The sequence below is a fragment of the Apostichopus japonicus genome, chromosome 12 (genome assembly GCF_037975245.1).
Source record: "Apostichopus japonicus isolate 1M-3 chromosome 12, ASM3797524v1, whole genome shotgun sequence".
Lineage (NCBI taxonomy): Eukaryota > Metazoa > Echinodermata > Holothuroidea > Aspidochirotida > Stichopodidae > Apostichopus > Apostichopus japonicus.
The window spans coordinates 3,024,150-3,045,051 of record NC_092572.1 but is presented as its reverse complement, the minus strand read 5'-3'; the positions used below and the strand labels follow the sequence as shown (position 1 = coordinate 3,045,051).

Genomic DNA, 20,902 nt, shown 5'->3' with positions numbered 1-20,902 from the left:
AGGCTCCTCTTTTATACGTACCCATCAAACAAACTTACCCTGGTCCTTCCTAGGAAAAGCTGTCTGAACACCAGTACAATGCTAATGTGGCTATCGCTGAAAGCCTAATAATAGTAATAGGCTTAGGCTAGGCCTATATATATTTTGTAAATGCATTAGGCCTAAGTAGCCTTCAGAAGTACAACGATGTGTGAACGTAATTATACAAAAATACATGAAGGGCAATCAAACAAACTTATCATGGCCCTTGCTCTGAAAAGCTACCTGAACCCCAGTACTATCCTTAAATGTATGTTACAAAAACGAAGGCCTAATATTAATTAAATGCACTACGCAAAATTCAAAAGTACACAATGTGTATATGCATTTAGCACGCAATACACTACACCTTGCGTACCTAACTACAGTACAGAAAATTGGTCGCGAGTGTAGCCATTTTCGTATATCTAACAAGTAGCTGTCCATGAGTCATAGCCAATCTGCTATAAACCAGACTTGGAGGCGGGGCTTAATCATCAAAAACGAACCTTTTTACTAAAAGTAGGGGCGGAAGCTCAGTGTTGTTTTAAGAAAGAAAAATCATTTAAACATCAAATTAAGCAAATAAAAGCCATAAAATGTCATTTACCGCTAGTAAAATTTTTATTCATACCTACCTGTAAAAAAAAAATGGAAGTTTAAAATGTTAATAACAAATATAATAAATAGGACCTTATCTTAGACGATACCACTGTTAAAAGACAATCTTATTCTATTCTCTTTCATAAAACATAAAACTGCAGATAACAAACCAATCGCTGAGAAGTAATATGTCACGTGCCCATAATAAACCATAGACATCGAATAATAATTAACAATTGAGCAGGAAAACGTGGGCAAAAGTTCCCTACAAACAAGTTTCGGAGCGTGTGCAAAAACGGTCTGTTTCAATCGTTTTTCGGTCCGATTTGGACATCAATCGGTGAAACAGTCATAGAATGAGATAAAATTCTTGAATAAAAAATTGTAACTTTTGTTGGTCTATATGATATTTTCTTGCTCTGGAAATTCCAGAGAAAAAGAGCTTTGTATGAAGACGCTGAAAATTTTTTTAAGAGAAGAGAGAGTCCCACTTACTGTTACAATATCTCTATACATGTAATGTATTGAGATAAAAAACATCAATGACGCAGTATCTCAATACTGGAAGTTCTAATTTCGATTCCTAGTTTCTTATCTTTGCTCTGTCTCTACAATTATCAATATCAATATATATAATATTTTTGGTCATATAGTTTGACGTCAATGACAACAGTCAAATAAGAAGAGGCGAACAACTCGACCATATTCTTGATGCCCGCCTTGAGAAAGCTAGGCCTATCGACCTACTGTATGTTACTGTAGACTGTAGTGGTGACTACCATCAAAACTGTGTACACTTCCAATTATCAAAACAACCCACGTTTTTCCATCTCAATAATTTTGACATAAAGATTTCGTGGATTTATGACTTGGAAAAAATAATGTACATATGTAGAATATAAGTTTTAAATTGAAAGTGATGGGTGGCCTCCTCCTCCCCTAATAGCCACCCCAGTTCCTCTCCATTTTAGTATTTTCTTTTAATTCTTTGTATATTTGATGTCAAACATCACAGGTTCAAAAGAAAGCTAAACATACTTCTTATAACCTTATTATATCCTTATAAGTAAGACATAACCTTATCCAATTTTTATAGTCTTATAAAAGTTGTAATGCTATGGCCGGCTCCTCTTTTATACATACTCCAGTGAAAATAAAATGTGATAGATTATAATTTTCGTTTTTAATTCTTTTCTTTTTTTTGGGGGGGGGGGTTAAAGAAATATACCAAACAAGCTGTTAATTCATAATGATGCTTCATTCTAGAAATGCACAATATACACTCTGTTCCAAATGAATAGTTGTTGTATTATCCCATTAACATTATGTTAAATTTATGGAGTCACAGTTAATATATAAGTTGGAAACTTAAAAATTAAAACACACTGTAAGGCAATCAAACAAACTTGCTGTACCATGGCCCAAAACTGCCTGAACACCACCAGTACAATGCTAATGTGGCTATTACTAAATGAAGGCCTAATATAGAATGCATAAGGCCTAGCCTAAACTTGTAGCCTTCAGCAGCACAGCAAAGTGTATACGTAATTATACAAAATACCTGATGGGCAATCAAACAAACTTATCATGACTCTTGCTCTGAAAAACTACCTGAACAAAAGAACAATCCTTAAATTGATATTACTAAAACCATGGAGCTATAAACAGACGAAGTCCTAATATAAATTAAATGCACAACAATGTGTATATGGAATTAGTGTGCATTGGTCGTGAGGGTGACCATTTTCGTATATCTACCATGTAGCTGCCATGAGGCATAGCCAATCTGCTACAAACCAGACTTGGAGGCGGGGCTTGAGTCATAGCCAATCTGCTACACAAGACTTGGAGGCGGGGCTTAATCATCAAAAACATTGAAACAAACAAGTTTTGGAGCGTGTGCAAAAGGCCTCATTTCAACTGTTTTTCAGAGGGATTTGGCCAAATTTGGACATAAATCGGTGAAAAAGTCATAGAATGAGATACAATTCTGGAATAAAAAATAGTAACTTTTGTTGGCCTATACGATATATGCTTGCTCTGGAAATTCCAGAGAAAAAGAACTTTGTATGAAGACGCTGAAAAATTTTTAAGAGAAGAGAGAGTCCCACTTACTGTTACAATATCTCTATACATGTAATGTATTGAGATAATAAAAAACGAATCGACACAATCATAGTGTATCCATTGTAGTGCTCTACATGCACTGCTGAGCGTTGTTAAATATGTGTCTATCGAGAAAATATATGTGCACAAAAAAAGCGTGTCTGCAACGTTTCTGGTTTTTCTAGTTTTTGGCGAAATGTTTCACCATTTTGCATCTAAGCACTCACAATTAACCAAACCCCTAGACCCTTCCCCCAGGACGCAGATCACTAAAGTGCTACCATCGGGATGTCGGCCCCCCCCTTTCTCAAAATCCTTGATCCGCCCCTGTCTTCCATTCATCTCACTTTTCTTTTACTTTGGCTCTATCCATAGTTCAATTCACAGGTCAATGTAGATGTATGTTCAATTGTCTATTTAAAATGTCTCCTTAGTCTATTTTAGTTTCAATTAGCATCTGAAGAATATCCTGCAAAGACGTTACTGCCAGGTTCTTTAAATGTAAACGATAATACTATAGTTACTACACAAGGGTTAATAGTGATATTTTTTTGTCAATTTGGAAAGTCCTTGGTTAATTTTGTGGTTTTCTACACCAAATCAGTGTTATATTCATGTCCCACTGGCTTCAAAGTTTGTGCCTTACCCCTACTATACACATTCTATCCTCTATTACTAAAGATCAGGAGAGTGTGAAATGTTGATGAATGGATATGGAAGATATGAAATAACATTCCACCACATCTCACCACATTCACGTCAAGTGTGCCTGATTAATGTGCCATAGGAATTCTATGAAAATACATTTTTTTGTTACGATCCAAAGCATCCTAATTAGCCAGTTGTTAAAATAATGGAAAGTAGACAAGGAAGAGAAAGTTGTGCTTTGAAACTCTATCTTTATTATTATTATTGTGTTATTATGTACACAGTTTGAAAATATACCCCTATACCATTTGCAACTTGTCCAAAAATATCAACTGTGGCACACCTTGGCACTGCTGGGAGCTATTGCATTAAATGTCTGAAATTAACTTTGACGTCGTATAACTTCGCACACGAAGGTCACACAGCTGGGATCAACCAATTGACATTTATGATCAGAAGGTACCTTTGACATGTATCTGAAAATAGCATCGAAACTGTAAAAATCCCCAAAACACTTAAAGGTTACCAGAGGTCAAATTGAGGTCAAGGGTTACCCAGATGTGGGTCAACAATTGGATTACATCATAGCAACTCCCAACCCTATCGGACAATTCGTTCTCAAGTTATCACAAAAATACTAGGTTTTTATCATTAATTGACCTTTGGTGACCTCGGATCACATGAATGATAAATTTCAAAATGTTCCCCTAACGGTCTAACCAGTTCACAACTTGTCCCAAAAATATCAACTTTGTCACACATTGGCACTGGGAGTTATTGTAGTTTTAATATTTTCGTTTTTTGGACCATAACTGACCTTTGTGGGCACCAAAAACAATAGGGCACATCTTCTCCATATGGCAGATCTTTAGTCCAGACACACATGCACGCCAACCTGACTACATAGGTTCCTTTTGCTAAAGCAAGGAACCAAAAATATAAGTCTTCAAATTCTTCCTAAAACTATTAAGATTGTTCAAATTGCGGAGATCTGAAGGTAAGCTGTTCCAAACAACCGGAGCAGCGACAGAAAACCGTCTACCTCTGTAGAACTTGGTCCTCGAGTGATGTGGGTGACGTAGAAGAAGTTCAGATGATGAGCGGAGAGACCGGCCGGAAACGTTATTCTTTGATGTGATCCGATATGTAAGCAGGAGCCACGCCATGAAGAGATTTGAAGGTCAGCATTGCTATTTGTAATTGACACTGTATTCTATCGGAAGACTGTGTAGGTCGCTTAGAATCGGTGAAATAAGACCATGCTTCCTGGAACGGGTCACTAGACGGGCAGCGGAATTCTCTACTCGCTTTAGCTTTGAAATATCGCCCGTTTGTAAACCATATTATAAACTATTACAATAATCCAAACGAAAAGTGGTGGAGGCATGAACGAGCCTCTCTGTGGATTTCTGGTCGAGAAATCTGCTTAGCTGACCGATTTTCTGAATTGCGAAGCAAGCCGCGGGTACGATGTTCTTCACATGATCCATTGTCCATTGTATTTGTGGGTTATTTAGAAGAAATCTTCTAGTATGATACATGCTGACACGTGATAACATAGATGCATTTTAAGTTAAGCATAACCTTTTTTTTATCCAAGGTTAAAATAGACGATTTTTTATCAGTCGTGCAACATATTAATTTGTATCCAAAGTATGTGCCAAAAATGTCTTTGTGCAAAGCACTTATATTGACCCTGAGAAACAAAGTTTAGATAACCTGCAGGAGATATCAGCCATACTCAACTATCACAATTCACTTAGTCCACCGATGATCAAATGTACTAGCTGAGCATGTGTCACTTTTACAAAAACATAGATAAAATTGTGGTACAAATTAATCGTTTGCACTCTTTACAATAATCGTATCCATGTGTAGAATTTTTGTCATTCACTTCAGCAAATCATAATCACCCAGTTTTAGCATGTGATTTCTTCTATGCGTGTTAAGGCATCCTCGCCTTTTCCTTTAAATGCAGGGCTGATTCTTCCATTTTTATAAGTCTGGTCAAACAAAAGGAAGAAAATAAATCAGCTCATTTGGAAATGACAACAGAACATCAAACCACTAATATTTCTTCATTTACAGCTTTTATATTAACTTTCAATACATTAGCAACTTGCATGATTTCACCTCATTTTGTCTCAAAAGAAAACTTGTTCCTTGATTCCCAATTTGCACATTGGATATTGCAGTGCTAGTATGCATATTTTCCTTCAGGGGGGGGGGGTGGGCGTTGATGGAGTGATGTGTATACGCAAATAAGATAATACAATAAGAGTTATAAAGGGTACTAAATATAAGGCTGCATCAGTCCAATCGAATTTCTGCAATGTGCCCTTTGATGTCGGTGCCCCCCCCCCCCTCAGATTAAAAGTGCTTCCGCCGCCCTTGACCAAAAGCAACAATACAGGCTCCTTAACAATGATATGATTTATCTACAAACCAAGTATGAGATTTGTCCATTGTTCCCTTCTTGCAATAGCATGTTTACAAGGTTTTCACAATTTGGCCGCTAATGACCCCAAATACCATCGACCTCCACCAAAAGCAATGTGCTTGTTGTAATCAATGTGGTACTTCTACACACCTAATATGAGGTTTGCCCAAGCTTACCTTCTTGAGATATCTTGTTACAAGGCTTCAACCATTTGACCCCTGGTGACCCAAAATGACCATTGACCTCCACAAAAAACTATAGGCTTCTTGGTCCATACACATATACAATATGCGATCTGCCCAAGCTTACTTTTTTGAGATACTGCGTTTACAGGGTTTTCACAATTTGACCCCTGGTGACTAACTAATGGATGTTGCATAACAGGCTAGCCCGTGTAATTGTATCTCTCAACTGTTACGTAAATTCATAACACAACGCCAGTTTTACCACAAAAGAAAAATTGCAGATATAGTATCCTACTGGTTGTAAGTATTGTGTAAAATATTAGGCAACCATTAACAAAAATTTGCTGCATCAAGAAGGCCTAGGCTGTGGTCATAACAAGTAATTTGGCAATAATATAGGCCCACAAGCACGCGTAACGTTGTGTTATGTGTAGTGTTTTGAACGAGTCGTGTCCAAAATCTTCGATTTTCTGTCATCTTTTGGAAAAGCGTGCAGGTGAAATCCGTCTTTACTTGTGGTGGAGGAACCTGCAACCACACATCGGCTCGGCAAATTTAACAGTTACGAGATAAATATACATAGAGACAAAACTCCAAACACCAAATCTCAATTACTACAGATCACTGCAACTGTGTAATGTTGTTTGTTCTCAGACGTTTAAGAATGTTAACATAGCGTCCCGGAAGTGAGCTAAGTTTCTCGACTGACGTCACGCCGCATTACCCTGTATACAACAATTTTTAGGAAGATTTTATTACCCTATAATTTTTGATCGTTTATTCCTCGAGGATGCAACCTTCGTTTGACACAAATTGGGTATCATTGAAAAACGACAAGTGTACAGAATAAGACGATAAAGAAAAGTACGTCCATTTCATAACCTCTTTAATTAAGTATAAACAATAACATGTGTAGTACAGTGTGAACTAAATACCCTTTGAAATGAATAGTACTGAAAGCAATGGGCGATACTAAATAACATTACAAATACGTGAAAGGCAGATCAGATACAAATACCTAAGCTGGAGTTATCCATATGCTAATTGTTCTAGCACATAAAACACTTTTCAATGTTGGAGTACAATAGCATAATCACACTCAAACTAGCACCAACAAAATATTTCCACTTCTCTTTTACCAAAATACAGTATTGTTATAAAAATTGTTACAAAAGGGCATAGTTTTTTCAAATTTGATTCAATTGCAAAGATGGCATATCTGTCCATAATAAGTCCATGTTGTTGATAAACTTAATGTTGTCAAAAAAACCTTTCATTATGCTTAAAGGAATAACTGTTTCGAAGGCAGGTATCAAACTCTTGATTTTTTCCCGTAACTATTGACCTTCCGGTGGCTCCTTCATAGTTTAAACTGCTTTGGGCTCATAGGAAATTAAAAGGCCTTCTATAGTTCTAACCCTGGCAACAAAACCTGAATATTTTCCACGGGGAGTCTACCACAAGGAAATGACTTTGTTGTTCCTCTCTGACTTCAGCAATATGGAATTTCAAGCGTAATACATAATCAATGGCGGATTACTGTGTACTGTGGTTAGGCTCTAGGTGCCAAGTTTCAAAGAGAGCATATTCAGTCTAACAGGAAGCAGTTATCTTAAAAATCGAACACTAGAGAGTTTTTAGGTTACTGGATAAGATAAATGTCTTTAATCCTGCCTTCGTTATTCCTTTAAACTACATGGTTTAGAAATAAATAGAAAAATAACTTTTATTTGGTAACTGAAAGGCATTTTCAATGGATGATTTACTTTATATATATCTCATTGTATATATTTACATAAAAAGTTTCCACTTGCTGGAAATAAATAAATGCATGAATACATGAATGCCTGATTAAAAATGACTGGAATTGGTGGGCAGTGAAAGACAATGTTTTAATATACCTTATGACCGAATGACTTAACTCAAACTATACATTTAAGCAGGCCATTTGCCTTTGCAGTTGTGGGTCATTTAGACGAAATCTTGTAGTCTGATACGTACTGACAAGTGATTGCATAGATGACTTTAAATTTAGGCATAACAGATTTTTATCCAAGGTTAAAATAGAGGATTTTTTATCATTCATGTAAAATATCCATTTGTATCCAAAAGAGAGTGTCACAAAATGTCTTTGTACGATGCACTTCTATTGACCCTGAGAAACAAAGTTTAGATCATCTTCTACAGGAGATACCAACCATACTCAACTATCACAATTCACTTAGTCCAAGATGATCAAATGTACTAGGTGAGCATATGTCACTTTTACAAATACATAGCTAACATTGATGTACAAATTAAACTTGTTGACACTCTTTACAATACTCTCATCCATGTTTAGAGTGTTTTGGCAGTAACTTCAGCAACCCACTTTTAGTATGTGGTTCCTTCTGTGTAGGTAATGGCATCCTCGGCTTTTCCTTCAAATTAAGGGTTGGTTGTTCCATTTTTATAATTCTGGTCAAACAACAAACAAAAGAAGAAAATAAATCAGCTCATTGGTAATGACAACAGAACATCAACCCACTAATATTTCTTCATTTACAACCTTTTTATTGACTATTAATGCAAGACAGAAAAAGAATCTTACATTCATGTCATCCTTGTCTAGTTCAACATCTTGGTCATTTCTATTCACTTTCAGATCGATTCTATTTGTATTCTTTACAGTGTATCAAAGAGTTACAAACTGTTTTGAGTTGCTTCTAGATATAATTTAAAACCTTTAACCAGCTTTTTGAATTTGTTTACCAATTTTACTAAACATACTTCAAGTATTACTCAAAATATGAACGCAATAGATCACAAAACATGCCAACCTAGCTGTTCTTCACCAAATGAAAGTTAACATACAAGTGCGCAGTGCATTTGATTTGCCTCCTCCTAAAACAGCATCAAGCAATCAGATATGGTAGGGCACTCATGCTTCAAGTATTGAATCTTAAAGCATGAAGACAATTTATTTGTACTGAAAGAAGGCAAAATCCTCAAAAAAATAATACTACTGGAAATGCAACCAACCCATGATCACAATTCACTGGCAACTTCAAGTTTGTGGAATGAAATGGATAAACTTTAATACACACCTGTATCTCCTTCTGCTCCAGTTAATCTTTCAGATTACTCACTGCTTCCTCCCCTTCTATCAATTCTGTTTGAATGTTATTTACTGTTGGAAGAAATAGAAATGTACAACCAACTGTAGCAGATTCTTCTTTATCTTCAACGAGTATAGAAAGCATTAGCTACCAATTGCTGTAGTTGGAAGTGCATTATCTGTGTATGCTTTAAAAGAGAATCAAGCTCAGACATTATCAATAACTATATCACCATACAGCTTAGAATACATTCATTTGTTGAGCTTAGCCTTCTCTTTATTCACACTGTAGAGGATGCTCTTTCTTAACAGAAAACTGGATATACTGTTAACTTTTAAGAAACAATTCACCTTGATTATATTTGTGAATACTTCTACCCCTTTTCTTAGCATCTTCTTGGTTATAAACAGAAATTCACAGTCCAGTAAGGGACTTTTACATTTTAATGGTTATTCAAGTCTATGTAGGACTTGTTACTTCTGCCTACTTTAGAAGTATTGTTACTTTACACTAGACACAGTCTGTAATGCCTATAGTATTAGGTAAGTCACATCTACAGCAGTTACTAGTATAGATCTTCCGAGTATAAAGTCTATGTAGGACTTGTTACTTCTGCCTACTTTAGAAGTATTGTTACTTTACACTAGACACAGTCTGTAATGCCTATATTATTAGGTAAGTCACATCTACAGCACTTCTTAATATAGATCTTCCGAATATCAATGTTTTTGGTGTACCAGGTGTTAAAATTACATGTCATTTTACAGTTTCTTTCAGGCTAAACTGATGACACTGTCAACTACAGTACCCTGTAATCTCAAATTTATAAACAAATGACTTACATGTTGCCTCCGGTGCAGCAATTTTATCCTCCTAAACATGTAAGAAAGGAAGAGAATTTGAATATTAAATTCATAGAGTGCTAAAAATCAAAGCAACGATATGATCAGTTTAGTTAAGAAGCTATTTCTATGGTGTGTTAAACATAGCATGACAAACCACATGAAATAAATAATGCCATTACCAAATAAGTGGCATTAAATGCTGTATCCCTATAGATGTAGTAAGTCTATTCTATGCCACCTCTAGTACAGTACACATATTAGGTAGATAACACTGTTAACAAGGTTTTACACTTTAGATTAAAAATGATCTTTATCCACTACCACCACAAGCAATGACATTAATTCCACTGGGATGCATCCACATACCCACTATGAATCCTGTTCAAGTTGCCTTTCTTTAGATACCATGTTTGCAGGTCTGTTTACATTCTTTACTGACCTCAATGCCCATCAACCTCCACAAACAAAGTACTTCTAGTGCTTAACATGGAGCATTATTCTGCATACATCAGAAGGAAATACTGATTCCCTTCATGAGAGACACACATATTAAAATATTACTAATGTTACCATTGTCACTGAACCAAAATCCATTGGACAGACAGCAGTAAGTTTATCTGAAGTCTACCTTGGTTGTTTGAGGAAAATAGTCAGTGCATGTTGTTTAAGGTTTAATTTATTTGCCACTTGAGGGAAGTGAGAGCATTTTGTAGCTCTGATCATAGCTTTTCTTAAATACTGACCAGATCAGAAATCTGCTTGTCTTTTGTTTCACTTTGAATAGGTTTCATTTCTTCCCGATCCGAAGCTGTGTGTTTAAAGAAAACATGATTACAGAATGAAAATTCCAAATAGTATTAAGTTACGCTACACCAACCTACTTACTACTTATTCAAGTAGCCGATCAAGTCTAAAGTATAATTACTTTGCTTCCAGCTAATGAAATTAGAATACTATATATTAATTATTATTAATTTATTATTTATTGATTTTACTACAAATAAGCACAAACCATCTACACTGACTTCCTTACATTACTGGTATCTAATTGAGCCAACAATTCTAAGATAAAACTAGATATCACTTGAATTCATGTTCTACTGTAATTTGGTTTTCTTACTGCCATTCACGAAGCACCAGATTTTGTACAGGGTACTGGAGAGGATAAATAACTTATTGCTATTGTAATTTGAACTATAGCTTGCAACATAATATGAATTTGGATATCATTAGTAATAGCAATGTACTGCAAGTACAGGGCAAAGTTTTAAGGATTTTTCTGGTTGTCCAACGTTCAACCAGGCCTTACACTTTCGATGTCCAAACAGCAAGTTTGGTTGTAAGATAACTTTAAAAATGTAGCAAAACAAAATCAAACAAGAGCATCAATGACGCAGTATCTCAATACTGGAAGTTTAAATTTTGATTCCTAATTTCAAATCTTTGCTCTGTCTCTACAATTATCAATATCAATCAAGGGCGGCGGAAGCACTTTTAATCTGGGGGGGGGGGGGCACCGACATCAAAGGGCACTTTGCAGAAATTCGATTGGACTGATGCAGCCTTATATTTAGTACCCTTTATAACTCTTATTGTATTATCTTATTTGCGTATACACATCACTCCATCAACACCCCCCCCCCTCAAGGAAAATATGCATACTAGCACTGCAATATCCAATGTGCAAATTGGGAAACAAGGGAACAAGTTTTCTTTTGAGACAAAATGAGGCGAAATCATGCTAGTTGCTGATGTAGGAATCTTCCGAATTAGAGTTTATTTCTTGTTAATATCTTAACAATTTTTTTCCCATTCGAAATAGCTTTGAGTTTGACCCACAGAAATTCCTTAAAAGTCAGGGGCGTAGCCAGGATTTGCAAAGTTGTATGCACGACTATCTTAGCGGAGCGCCACCATCGGTTGGCGCGGAGCGTACAAGAAAATTTTTGGTTTTTCAAACCCCTCAGATGGCCAGAAACGGCCCTTCCCGAGTGTTCATTCTGGTTCCCTGGCCTCTTGCTAACTTGAGACACCTCAATTTTTATGTAGAAAAAGGGCACATTTTTAATCCGGGGAAAAGTGGGGGGGGGGCACGTGCCCCCTGTGCCCCCCGGTTCCGCCGCCCTTGATATCAATCATGGTACAACAAATATATAACTTGCATTTAAGCTACTTTGCCACGAATAGTCTCTGCAGGTTACACGTTATCCTGCTAGTGTTGCCTTTAGCGCTCATTGCCTGTTCGTCGAAAGAACGACGTTGCAAGGTTTAATAATGTCATAGAATACCTAAGAACTTGTTTTTTATGTGGTATCCTTCATCTTGGGTCAGTCTCTGTTGGACTTTTTGGTCATATAGTTTGACGTCAATGACAACGGCCAAATTTGAAGAGGCGAACTCGACCATATTCTTGACGCCCGCCTTGAGAGCTAGGCCTATCGACCTACTGTATGTTACTGTAGACTGTAGTGGTGACTACTATCAAAACTGTGTCCACTTCCAAGTATCAAAACAACCCACTGTTTCCATCTCAATTTTTCTGACATGAAGATTTCATGGATTTATGACTTGGAAAAAATAATGTAACAGAAGATTACAAGTTTTTATTTGAAAGTGATGAGTGGCCTCCTCCTCCCCTCATAGCCACCTCAGTTCCTCTCCATTTTGTTATTTTATTTTATTTCTTTGTACATTTTATGTCAAACATCACAGGTTCAAAAGAAAGCTAAACATACTTCTTATAACCTTATACATCTTATATCCTTATAAATAAAACATAACCTTATACAATTTTTATAGTCTTATAAAAGTTGTGATGCTATGGCCGGCTCCTCTTTCATACGTACACATCAAACAAACTTACCCTGGTCCATCCTAGGAAAAGCTGTCTGAACACCAGTACAATGCTAGTGTGGTAATCACTGAAAGCCTAATAATAGTAATAGGCCTAGGCCTATATATATTTTTTAAATGCATTAGGCCTAGGCCTAAGTAGCCTTCAGAAGTACAAAAATGTGTAAACGTAATTATACAAAAATACATGAAGGGCAATCAAACAAACTTATCATGGCCCTTGCTCTGAAAAGCTACCTGAACACCAGTACTATCCTTAAATGGATGTCACAAAAACGAAGGCCTAATATAAATTAAATGCACTACGTAGAATTCAGCAGTACAGAATGTGGCAATACACTACACCTGGCGTACCTAACTACAGTACAGAAAATTGGTCGCGAGGGTAGCCATTTTCGTATATCTAACATGTAGCTGTCCATGAGTCATAGCCAATCTGCTATAAACCAGACTTGGAGGCGGGGCTTAATCATCAAAAACGGACCTTTTTACTAAAAGTAGGGGCGGCAGCTCAGTGTTGTTTTAAGAAAGAAAAATCATTTAAACATCAAATAAAGCAAATAAAAGCCATAAAATGTCATTTACAGCTAGTAAAAGTTTTATTCATACCTACCTGTAAAAACAAATGGAAGTTTAAAATGTTAATAAAAAGTATAATAAATAGGACCCTATCGTAGACGATACCACTGTTAAAAGACAATTTTATTCTATTCTCTTTCATAAAACATTAAACTGCAGATAACAAACCAATCGCTGAGAAGTAATATGTCACGTGCCCATAATAAACCATAGACATCGAATAATAATTAACAAATGAGCAGGAAAACGTGGGGAAAAGTTCCCTACAAACAAGTTTCGGAGCGTGTGCAAAAACGTTGTGATTCAATCGATTTTCAGTCCGATTTGGCCCGATTTCGACATAAATCGGTGAAAAAGTCATAGAATGAGATATAATTCTCGAATAAAAAATAGTAACTTTTGTTGGTCTATATGATATATTCTTGCTCTGGAAATTCCAGAGAAAAAGAGCTTTGTATGAAGACGCTGAAATTTTTTTAAGAGAAGAGAGAGTCCCACTTACTGTTACAATATCTCTATACATGTAATGTATTGAGATAAAAAACAATATGTATAATGTATCACCAAAGTGATGGAGGGTAATACTTAGGCTATTAATGATTTGACCTAATTAGGGATATTTGGTTAGAATGCATTCTGAATTTGATGAACAAAACTGGTCTTCAGTTAGACAGCAAAACTTGATTTTGATTTTTGATGCCTTGCCAAGGGCAAAAGGTACAATGGTGATGGGGTCTTGTGGGCTTAATGCTGTGCTTTAAGAAGTGCTCTTTGGTTGCAATAAACGATGTAATGAAATGTGGCACAGCCATTCCATAGACAGATATTCAAATACTGAATATTGAAGAAAGGAGTGCACGTAGATATTCATCCTGCAGACTTCATTCAAATTTTAATCTGATCATCATCACCTCTCCCTTTCATCTCACCTTTCTTTCTACTTTGGCCTTATTCATTTTTTTCAATTCACAGTTCAAGTTAGCTGTATGTCCATATGTCTATTTAAAACTTCTCCTTTTAGTCTGTTGTCGTTTCAGTTAGCCTCTGAAGAATATCCTGCAAGAATATCCTACCAGGGTCTCTAAATGTAAACAATAACAATATTATTTTGAACTACACAGGGAGTTAATACTAAAAAATAAATTGTCACTTTGGAAGGTCCTGAGTTACTTTTGTGGTTTTCTATGTACATCAAGTCAGTGTTATTTTCATGTTCCACTGGCTTCAAAGTTTGTGCCTTACCCGACTATAAACCCCCCGACTTTAAACATTCAATCCTCTATTCCTAAAGATCAGGTGAGTGTGTGAAATATTGATGAATAGATATGGAAGATGCAATAACTTGTTAGTCAAATGAGGTTACTATTGCTAGGTTAATAATTGATATGAGAATTAGTAGTATGCCCAATTAGAATTAACAGTGTAATGAAAAGGAAATTGTTGAGTTTGATATCAGTGTAGATCACATAGTGTCACAATATTGAGAGACAGGTTTTCTAGTTGCAATAATGTTGAGTTTCTTCTCGCTCCCATCCAACCAATTCCTTCCTGATGGTGAGCATATTTACAACATTATTCTCCATCAAGTATCCCTTGTTTACATTTGTTCTTCTTGCTCTCACCCAACCAATTCCTTCCAAAGGGTGATCATATTTACAACATACTTCTCCATCGAATACTCCTTGTTAACATTTTGGTAGTTAGTAGCCAATTTAATTTGAAACAGAGTTTAAATATCCTGAGAAAAGTGTTTTGCTTTGAAACACAAACATCAATAATAATTTAGCCTAAAGTTAACATTTCCCTTCCTTAACTATTTTCCATTATCTTCAGTAATTGTTGACATTAACAACTGGCTAATTAGGATTCTATGGATTGTAAAAATAAATTGTAATTTCCTAGAATTCCTATGGCACATTAATCACTTGATATGAGTGTGGTGAGATGTGATGGAATATTATTTCATAATAGGTTAATAGCACCAGTTGTCTTTCTTTTTTTGAGGAACTGAAATTTTGTTTTGAGAACATTAGCACCTAGTTTTGATGAAACAGTTTGAATTGCCTTCAAATGACTGATCACAGAAAAAGAGTCAATGTGCATGATATGGGGAATCCACATAATACAATGAGATACATTTTAGTTTTCTACTTCAGATATGTTGACAAGGTTTTCAGACTGACCTCAACAGACCTGGAATGACCTTTGACCTCAAACAACATCATTAGGGTTCATCTACGTGACACAGAGCATCCAAACATTAAATAAGACATTTAATTCTTAAGATATTGTGTTTACAAAGTTTTCAGACTTTGAGAGCATGTTGCAAGCATGCCATACCATAAATTAAAAACATTCAAACCTGCTCAAACTATTCTTAAATAGTATAAAAATAATAAATGGTTTTGAGTGCAATAGTGCAAATATTTCATGAGTTGAAAGATGGAATGTTCCATTCAATGAGGCGCACGAATGGAAACCATTCATTATTTGTTTTATACAACACCTTCAAATTTGGATATAATTGGATGTAAAATGCACTCATGCAACAGATTGTTTTGAACAGACAAGTTTCTCTGCTCTCTTACCATTGAAAAAAGTGCTATCAAAAAAGTATTATACATGGTTCTATCATCATAGCGTGCAATAGAGAGGATTTTACATGCAATCGACGAGCAATTGACCAATCCAATTTGCCGGAATATAATTAGGTGTTGTATAATGTCAATTAATTAATCACTTACCTGCACGGTTTGCATTCAACTGTTTTTGATTCTTGTACAGGAAACAAAAAATCAAAATTAGTACCACTACCACCACTGTTAGTATTGAAATAACCAAAAGACAATTTTCCTTCCTCCAAAAAAGATGCAACCCATGAGGTATGCCTGTGAATATGACAAAAAGTATCTCATTTTGTGGCAAAAGAAGATAAATAGCTGTCCGTTTCAGACACCAAAACAGTAAGAACGGAGATAAGCTTACATTTAATATTTTCATTACGTGTACATTATAGGTAACAAAAAACTGGTTACTCCTTCAATGTGGCTTGTTTCTCCCACACAAACTGTGCACACAATGTGTAAGCAACAACATGTACTGTATTACTTCATTAGTTAAGAAACCTATTCCACAGTAAGTACCTATATAGCAGGTTTACTTTACATAGTAGGCACGATGGGTATACTAGATACATTAATAGACTGGTGCACTCATGTCAGGATTCAGTGAAAGTAGTGAAGTTTGGATAGATCTACTGTAAAGATCAGTCACACAGACAGGCTGATAGTAAAACATTTTGTAAGGGATAATGTTCTAAGATACCAACATCTGCAAGTGTAACAAACTTAATCAGAATTTTAAGAGATGGATAACCATGCTGTGTAAAAGGGAAATACCTTGGGTTATAGTGGCGCAGGAATTGAAGGTAAAGAGGACTTTGATCAAACAGTCAAGAATATTCAACATACCAGGCTCTCTAAATAATAAACTCTGTTGATAAATTACTAACTTGTTACAGGAAATGTCACGCTGTCCACCTGCCCATCTGAGTCAGTACAATTACACTGAATAGTCTCATATTCTCTGTCTACGATTATACCAGACGGTGGATAGCAGACTACTGGGAGGTTCCCATCCACATCATCTTCACAGACTGGTGCATTGTAGCCATGTAGCACACCCTTCTTACCCATGTTATAGGAACTTGCTGACTCTCTGTGAGGTGTTTCAACTGATGGGGGAGAAGATGTTTTCTCTAAAGCAACAAGAAAGAAAGAAAAGGAAGTATACAGTAGGTATACTTCGTCCGTCCGTCCATCTATATTGCATAGTTACCTGATATACTCATATTTGCCAATTTTGGAAACTACTGTAAGTATAGATACAAATCAAAGATTACAAACTCCTAATTAGACTTTGTGCCTTACCCTCATACTCATGCTATTGAAATGCAATGTTAGATACTGTTGGTTTTCATAACTTGCCATCTTGCTAACGAGGAAAGTTTGAAAGAATTTTTCACTTTACGCCCCAGGGCTCGACAAATACGTAAGCCTGCTAGTCCGGGGCTAGTTCAAACTCACTAGGACTAGTGCCAGTTTACAAGTAGAAGCCCGATGGGCTAGTAAAATAAAATATTTTTCACTAAGTTGATGTACAAAACTCTAACTACATTATCCTCACAGTCAGTTCTGCACTAATCTCTAAATCCTCCAAAACATTGCGAGCAAAATCAGCTTCATGGTACTAAATTAGGTAAATACTGTTCCTTATGCTGTTCTTTAACGATAGTTGCAATCAATCCGCGCAACCACACGTACCCTAACTTTATGCATACCTATTGCGCGACACGCACAGGCTGGGTAGATACAGCTGCATGCACATACAGAATGGTCTATCCTGAAATATTGCTGTACAGTACGCGTACAGTGAGTAAAAACATGCGCATTCAGTATAATGATGCTTACAATGGAGCATAACAGACTGCAGTGTTCCAACATTGCATTGCTTGTCTGCAGCACTCATGCCATAATGCTAGCTTTGTTTTTGGTAATGTCCAACTTAGCTTGGGCTGTTGTGTTGTGAATTGAACACGGTAATGTAAAGGAATATATACTGTTACATGTTGTATGATGGTTGAATGAAAGTCCTAATTGCAACTGATGCTTCTCTAGAACCAGAATGAAAACATTTCATGGTTCCTTGCTGCTGTTCATTAGTTCCATTCATAGGGAAATTTCTAACAAAGCCCTAATACAACAACAGAAATTTATGCACACACACTTTTGTTGCCAAAGTAATGCTAAGCCCTGATATCAATTGCAACACACATCAGTGTGTGAAGACTATCTACCATTAACATCATACCAAGTTTGATGAAATTCCGACTAGTAATACAGTAGTAGCCAAGTAATTGCAATTTGGAGTATTTCACGTTTGACCACATGACCTCATTAATATTCATGATATGAGCATCAAAATCAACAGGGTTAATCTACAGTACTTACTATGGGCCATCCACCCACCAAGTATGGTAATGATTGGTCATTCCCTTGTTGAGTTATTGTGCATACAAACTTTTCATAACGAAATATTGCTAGCCCCCCTCCCCCTTATAAATATGCATGATATCAATTGCAACACACATCAGTGTGTGGAGACTATCTACCAATATCATCATACCAAGTTTGACAAGTTCCAATAAGTAGCCAAGTTATTGCAACTTGGGAGTTTTTCACGTTTGACAAGTGACCTCATTAATATTTTTTAACTTTGACCTCGTATAGGTCACACGGGGGTCAACCTATTGACATTTATGATCAGAAGGTACCTTTGACAGCTGAAAATAGCATCGAAACTAAAAATCCCCAAAACACGAAAAGGTCACCAGAGGTCAAATTGAGATCAAGGGTCACCCAGATGCGGGTCGATAACTGGATTACATTGAAGCAACTCCCAACCTTAATGGACAGTTCCTTCTCAAGTTATCACAAAAATACTAGTTTTTTAAACCATTTGCAACTTGTCCCAAAATATCAACCGTGTCACACCTTGGCACTGGGAGTTTTTGCACTAAATGTCTGAAAATCAACTTTGACCTTGTATAACTCCGCACACGAAGGTCACACGGTGGTCAATCTATTGACATTTTTGATTGGTGAGACGTGAATATAGCATCAAAACTATAAAAATTCAAACGTTTTTTTTCTTTGCCCATTTTCTCATCCAAAATACTAGTTTTTAACATTAATTACCTTTGATGACCTCGGATCACGTGACCTTTAAGTTTGAAAATATTCCTCTATACCATTTGCAACTTGTCCCAAAATATCAACCTTGTTACTCCTTGGCACTGGGAGTTATTGCATTAAATGTCTGAAAATTAACTTTGACCTTGTATAACTTTACACACAAAGGTCACCCGGGTGTCCAGCCATTGACATTTTTGATCGGAAGGTACCTTTGATATCCAAATCTAGCATCAAAACCAAACATTTTCTTTTTTGCCCGTTTTCTCCCAAACTAAGGACTTTTTTTCTAATGTGACCTTTAACCTTTTGACCTTGGTTTCAAATGTAGTTTGATCTGCTGATTCCAAAAATCAACACGACAAGTCTGTACAGCCATCATAACTCCGACCAAAGACTTTGACCCCATATAAGTTCGCACACAAAGGTCACACGGGGGTCAACCTATCAATATTTATGATCGGAAGGTACCTTTGACATCTGAAAATAGCATCGAAACTGTAAAAATCCCCAAAACACGAAAAGGTCACCAGAGGTCAAACTGAGGTCAAGGGTCACCCAGATGTGGGTCGACAATTGGATTACATTGAAGCAACTCCCAACCCTAGCGGACAATTCGTTCTCAAGTTATCGCAAAAATACTAGTTTTTTAACATTAATTGACCTTTGGTGACCTCGGATCACATGACTGTTAAGTTCAAAATGTTCACCTAACCAGTTCACAACTTGTCCCAAAATATCAACTTTGTCGCACATTGGCACTGGGAGTTATAACTGACCTTTGGTGACCTTTGTGGGCACCAAAAACAATAGGGTTCATCTACTCACTATGGGCCACCCACCCACCAAGTTTGATCATGATCAGTCAATCCCTTGTTGAGTTATCGTGCATACAAGCTAAGGCGTCACACACACACGCACACGCACACATGTTTGTGTTTCATTCAGACCGAGGACCCCATTGTATTTTCCATTGTTCAAATCCACGTACCCTAACTTTAACAATACCCCATACAATAGAATTCTTCCGAGGAAGTGGTGATTCTTTAGAAATCACAACCGAGGACCTGAAATTCTTTTGTTCAAGTCCTCGGTCAGATAGCAAAACAAACGCACGCACACACACGCACCCACACACACGCAGGGTTTTCGTTAGTAGCCGGGACCCGGGTCAAATGACCCGCCTACTTCACGTACATGACCTGGCTACTTTGCTACGCTCAGTAAAAAAAAAAATTTAAAAAAAAAAAATGACGAAAAAAATCAAGAGGAATAAATACCCACAACCAGGTCAGGTGTGATTGAAACTTGAACGTGAGTTTGTTTTTTGTTTCGTCTCATTTCAATATCTTTGTGAATTAGTTTGGAATGGGTTGTTTTCTTTCGATCATCGCACAAGTTCACGTATATATATGTTGCAGAAGGTCCAGATATTACAGCACCTCAGGCTCACGTCATGGTAACCCAGAATCAACACGGAATTATATACACGGACTGGTAAGTGTAATGGATCAGGATTCACCGTGATATTTAGTGTCCAAACGATTAACTTAATCGGAATCGGAATCAGTACGATTATTGCATAATCGGAACATAATCGGAATCGGTAAAAATTACGTGGAATACCAGTTATGACATACCGATTATTCAAAAACATATGGAAGGTGAAAATATCATTATTCAAAAACATATGGAAGTTGAAAATATCAACTGATGTATTAGGTTTGTTCTTTTACTACGAAATATTAAAATAATGACACCCTCTACACGTCTTTCA

At 36.4% G+C, this 20,902-nt stretch overlaps 1 protein-coding gene across 7 annotated transcripts in view; it reads right to left on the bottom strand.

The window, feature by feature from the left end:
• Nucleotides 1-3,605: 3,605 nt before the first annotated feature.
• LOC139976782 (uncharacterized) overlaps nucleotides 3,606-20,902 on the bottom strand; it is a 162,177-nt gene continuing 144,880 nt past the window's right edge. For 4 of the 7 annotated variants that reach the window (XM_071985545.1, XM_071985546.1, XM_071985543.1 and 1 more), the window contains exons 16-21: nucleotides 16,887-17,132; nucleotides 16,120-16,263; nucleotides 10,687-10,751; nucleotides 9,941-9,971; nucleotides 9,087-9,169; nucleotides 3,606-5,378 (exon numbers count right to left, since the gene is read on the bottom strand). In XM_071985545.1, the coding sequence (XP_071841646.1) occupies nucleotides 9,108-9,169; nucleotides 9,941-9,971; nucleotides 10,687-10,751; nucleotides 16,120-16,263; nucleotides 16,887-17,132 (548 nt within the window). In that variant the 3' untranslated portion in view covers nucleotides 3,606-5,378; nucleotides 9,087-9,107. Of the gene's footprint in view, nucleotides 5,379-6,869; nucleotides 8,458-9,086; nucleotides 9,170-9,940; nucleotides 9,972-10,686; nucleotides 10,752-16,119; nucleotides 16,264-16,886; nucleotides 17,133-20,902 lie in introns of those variants that run through there. The other 3 variants (XM_071985547.1, XM_071985548.1, XM_071985549.1) reach the window with 3 other exon arrangements.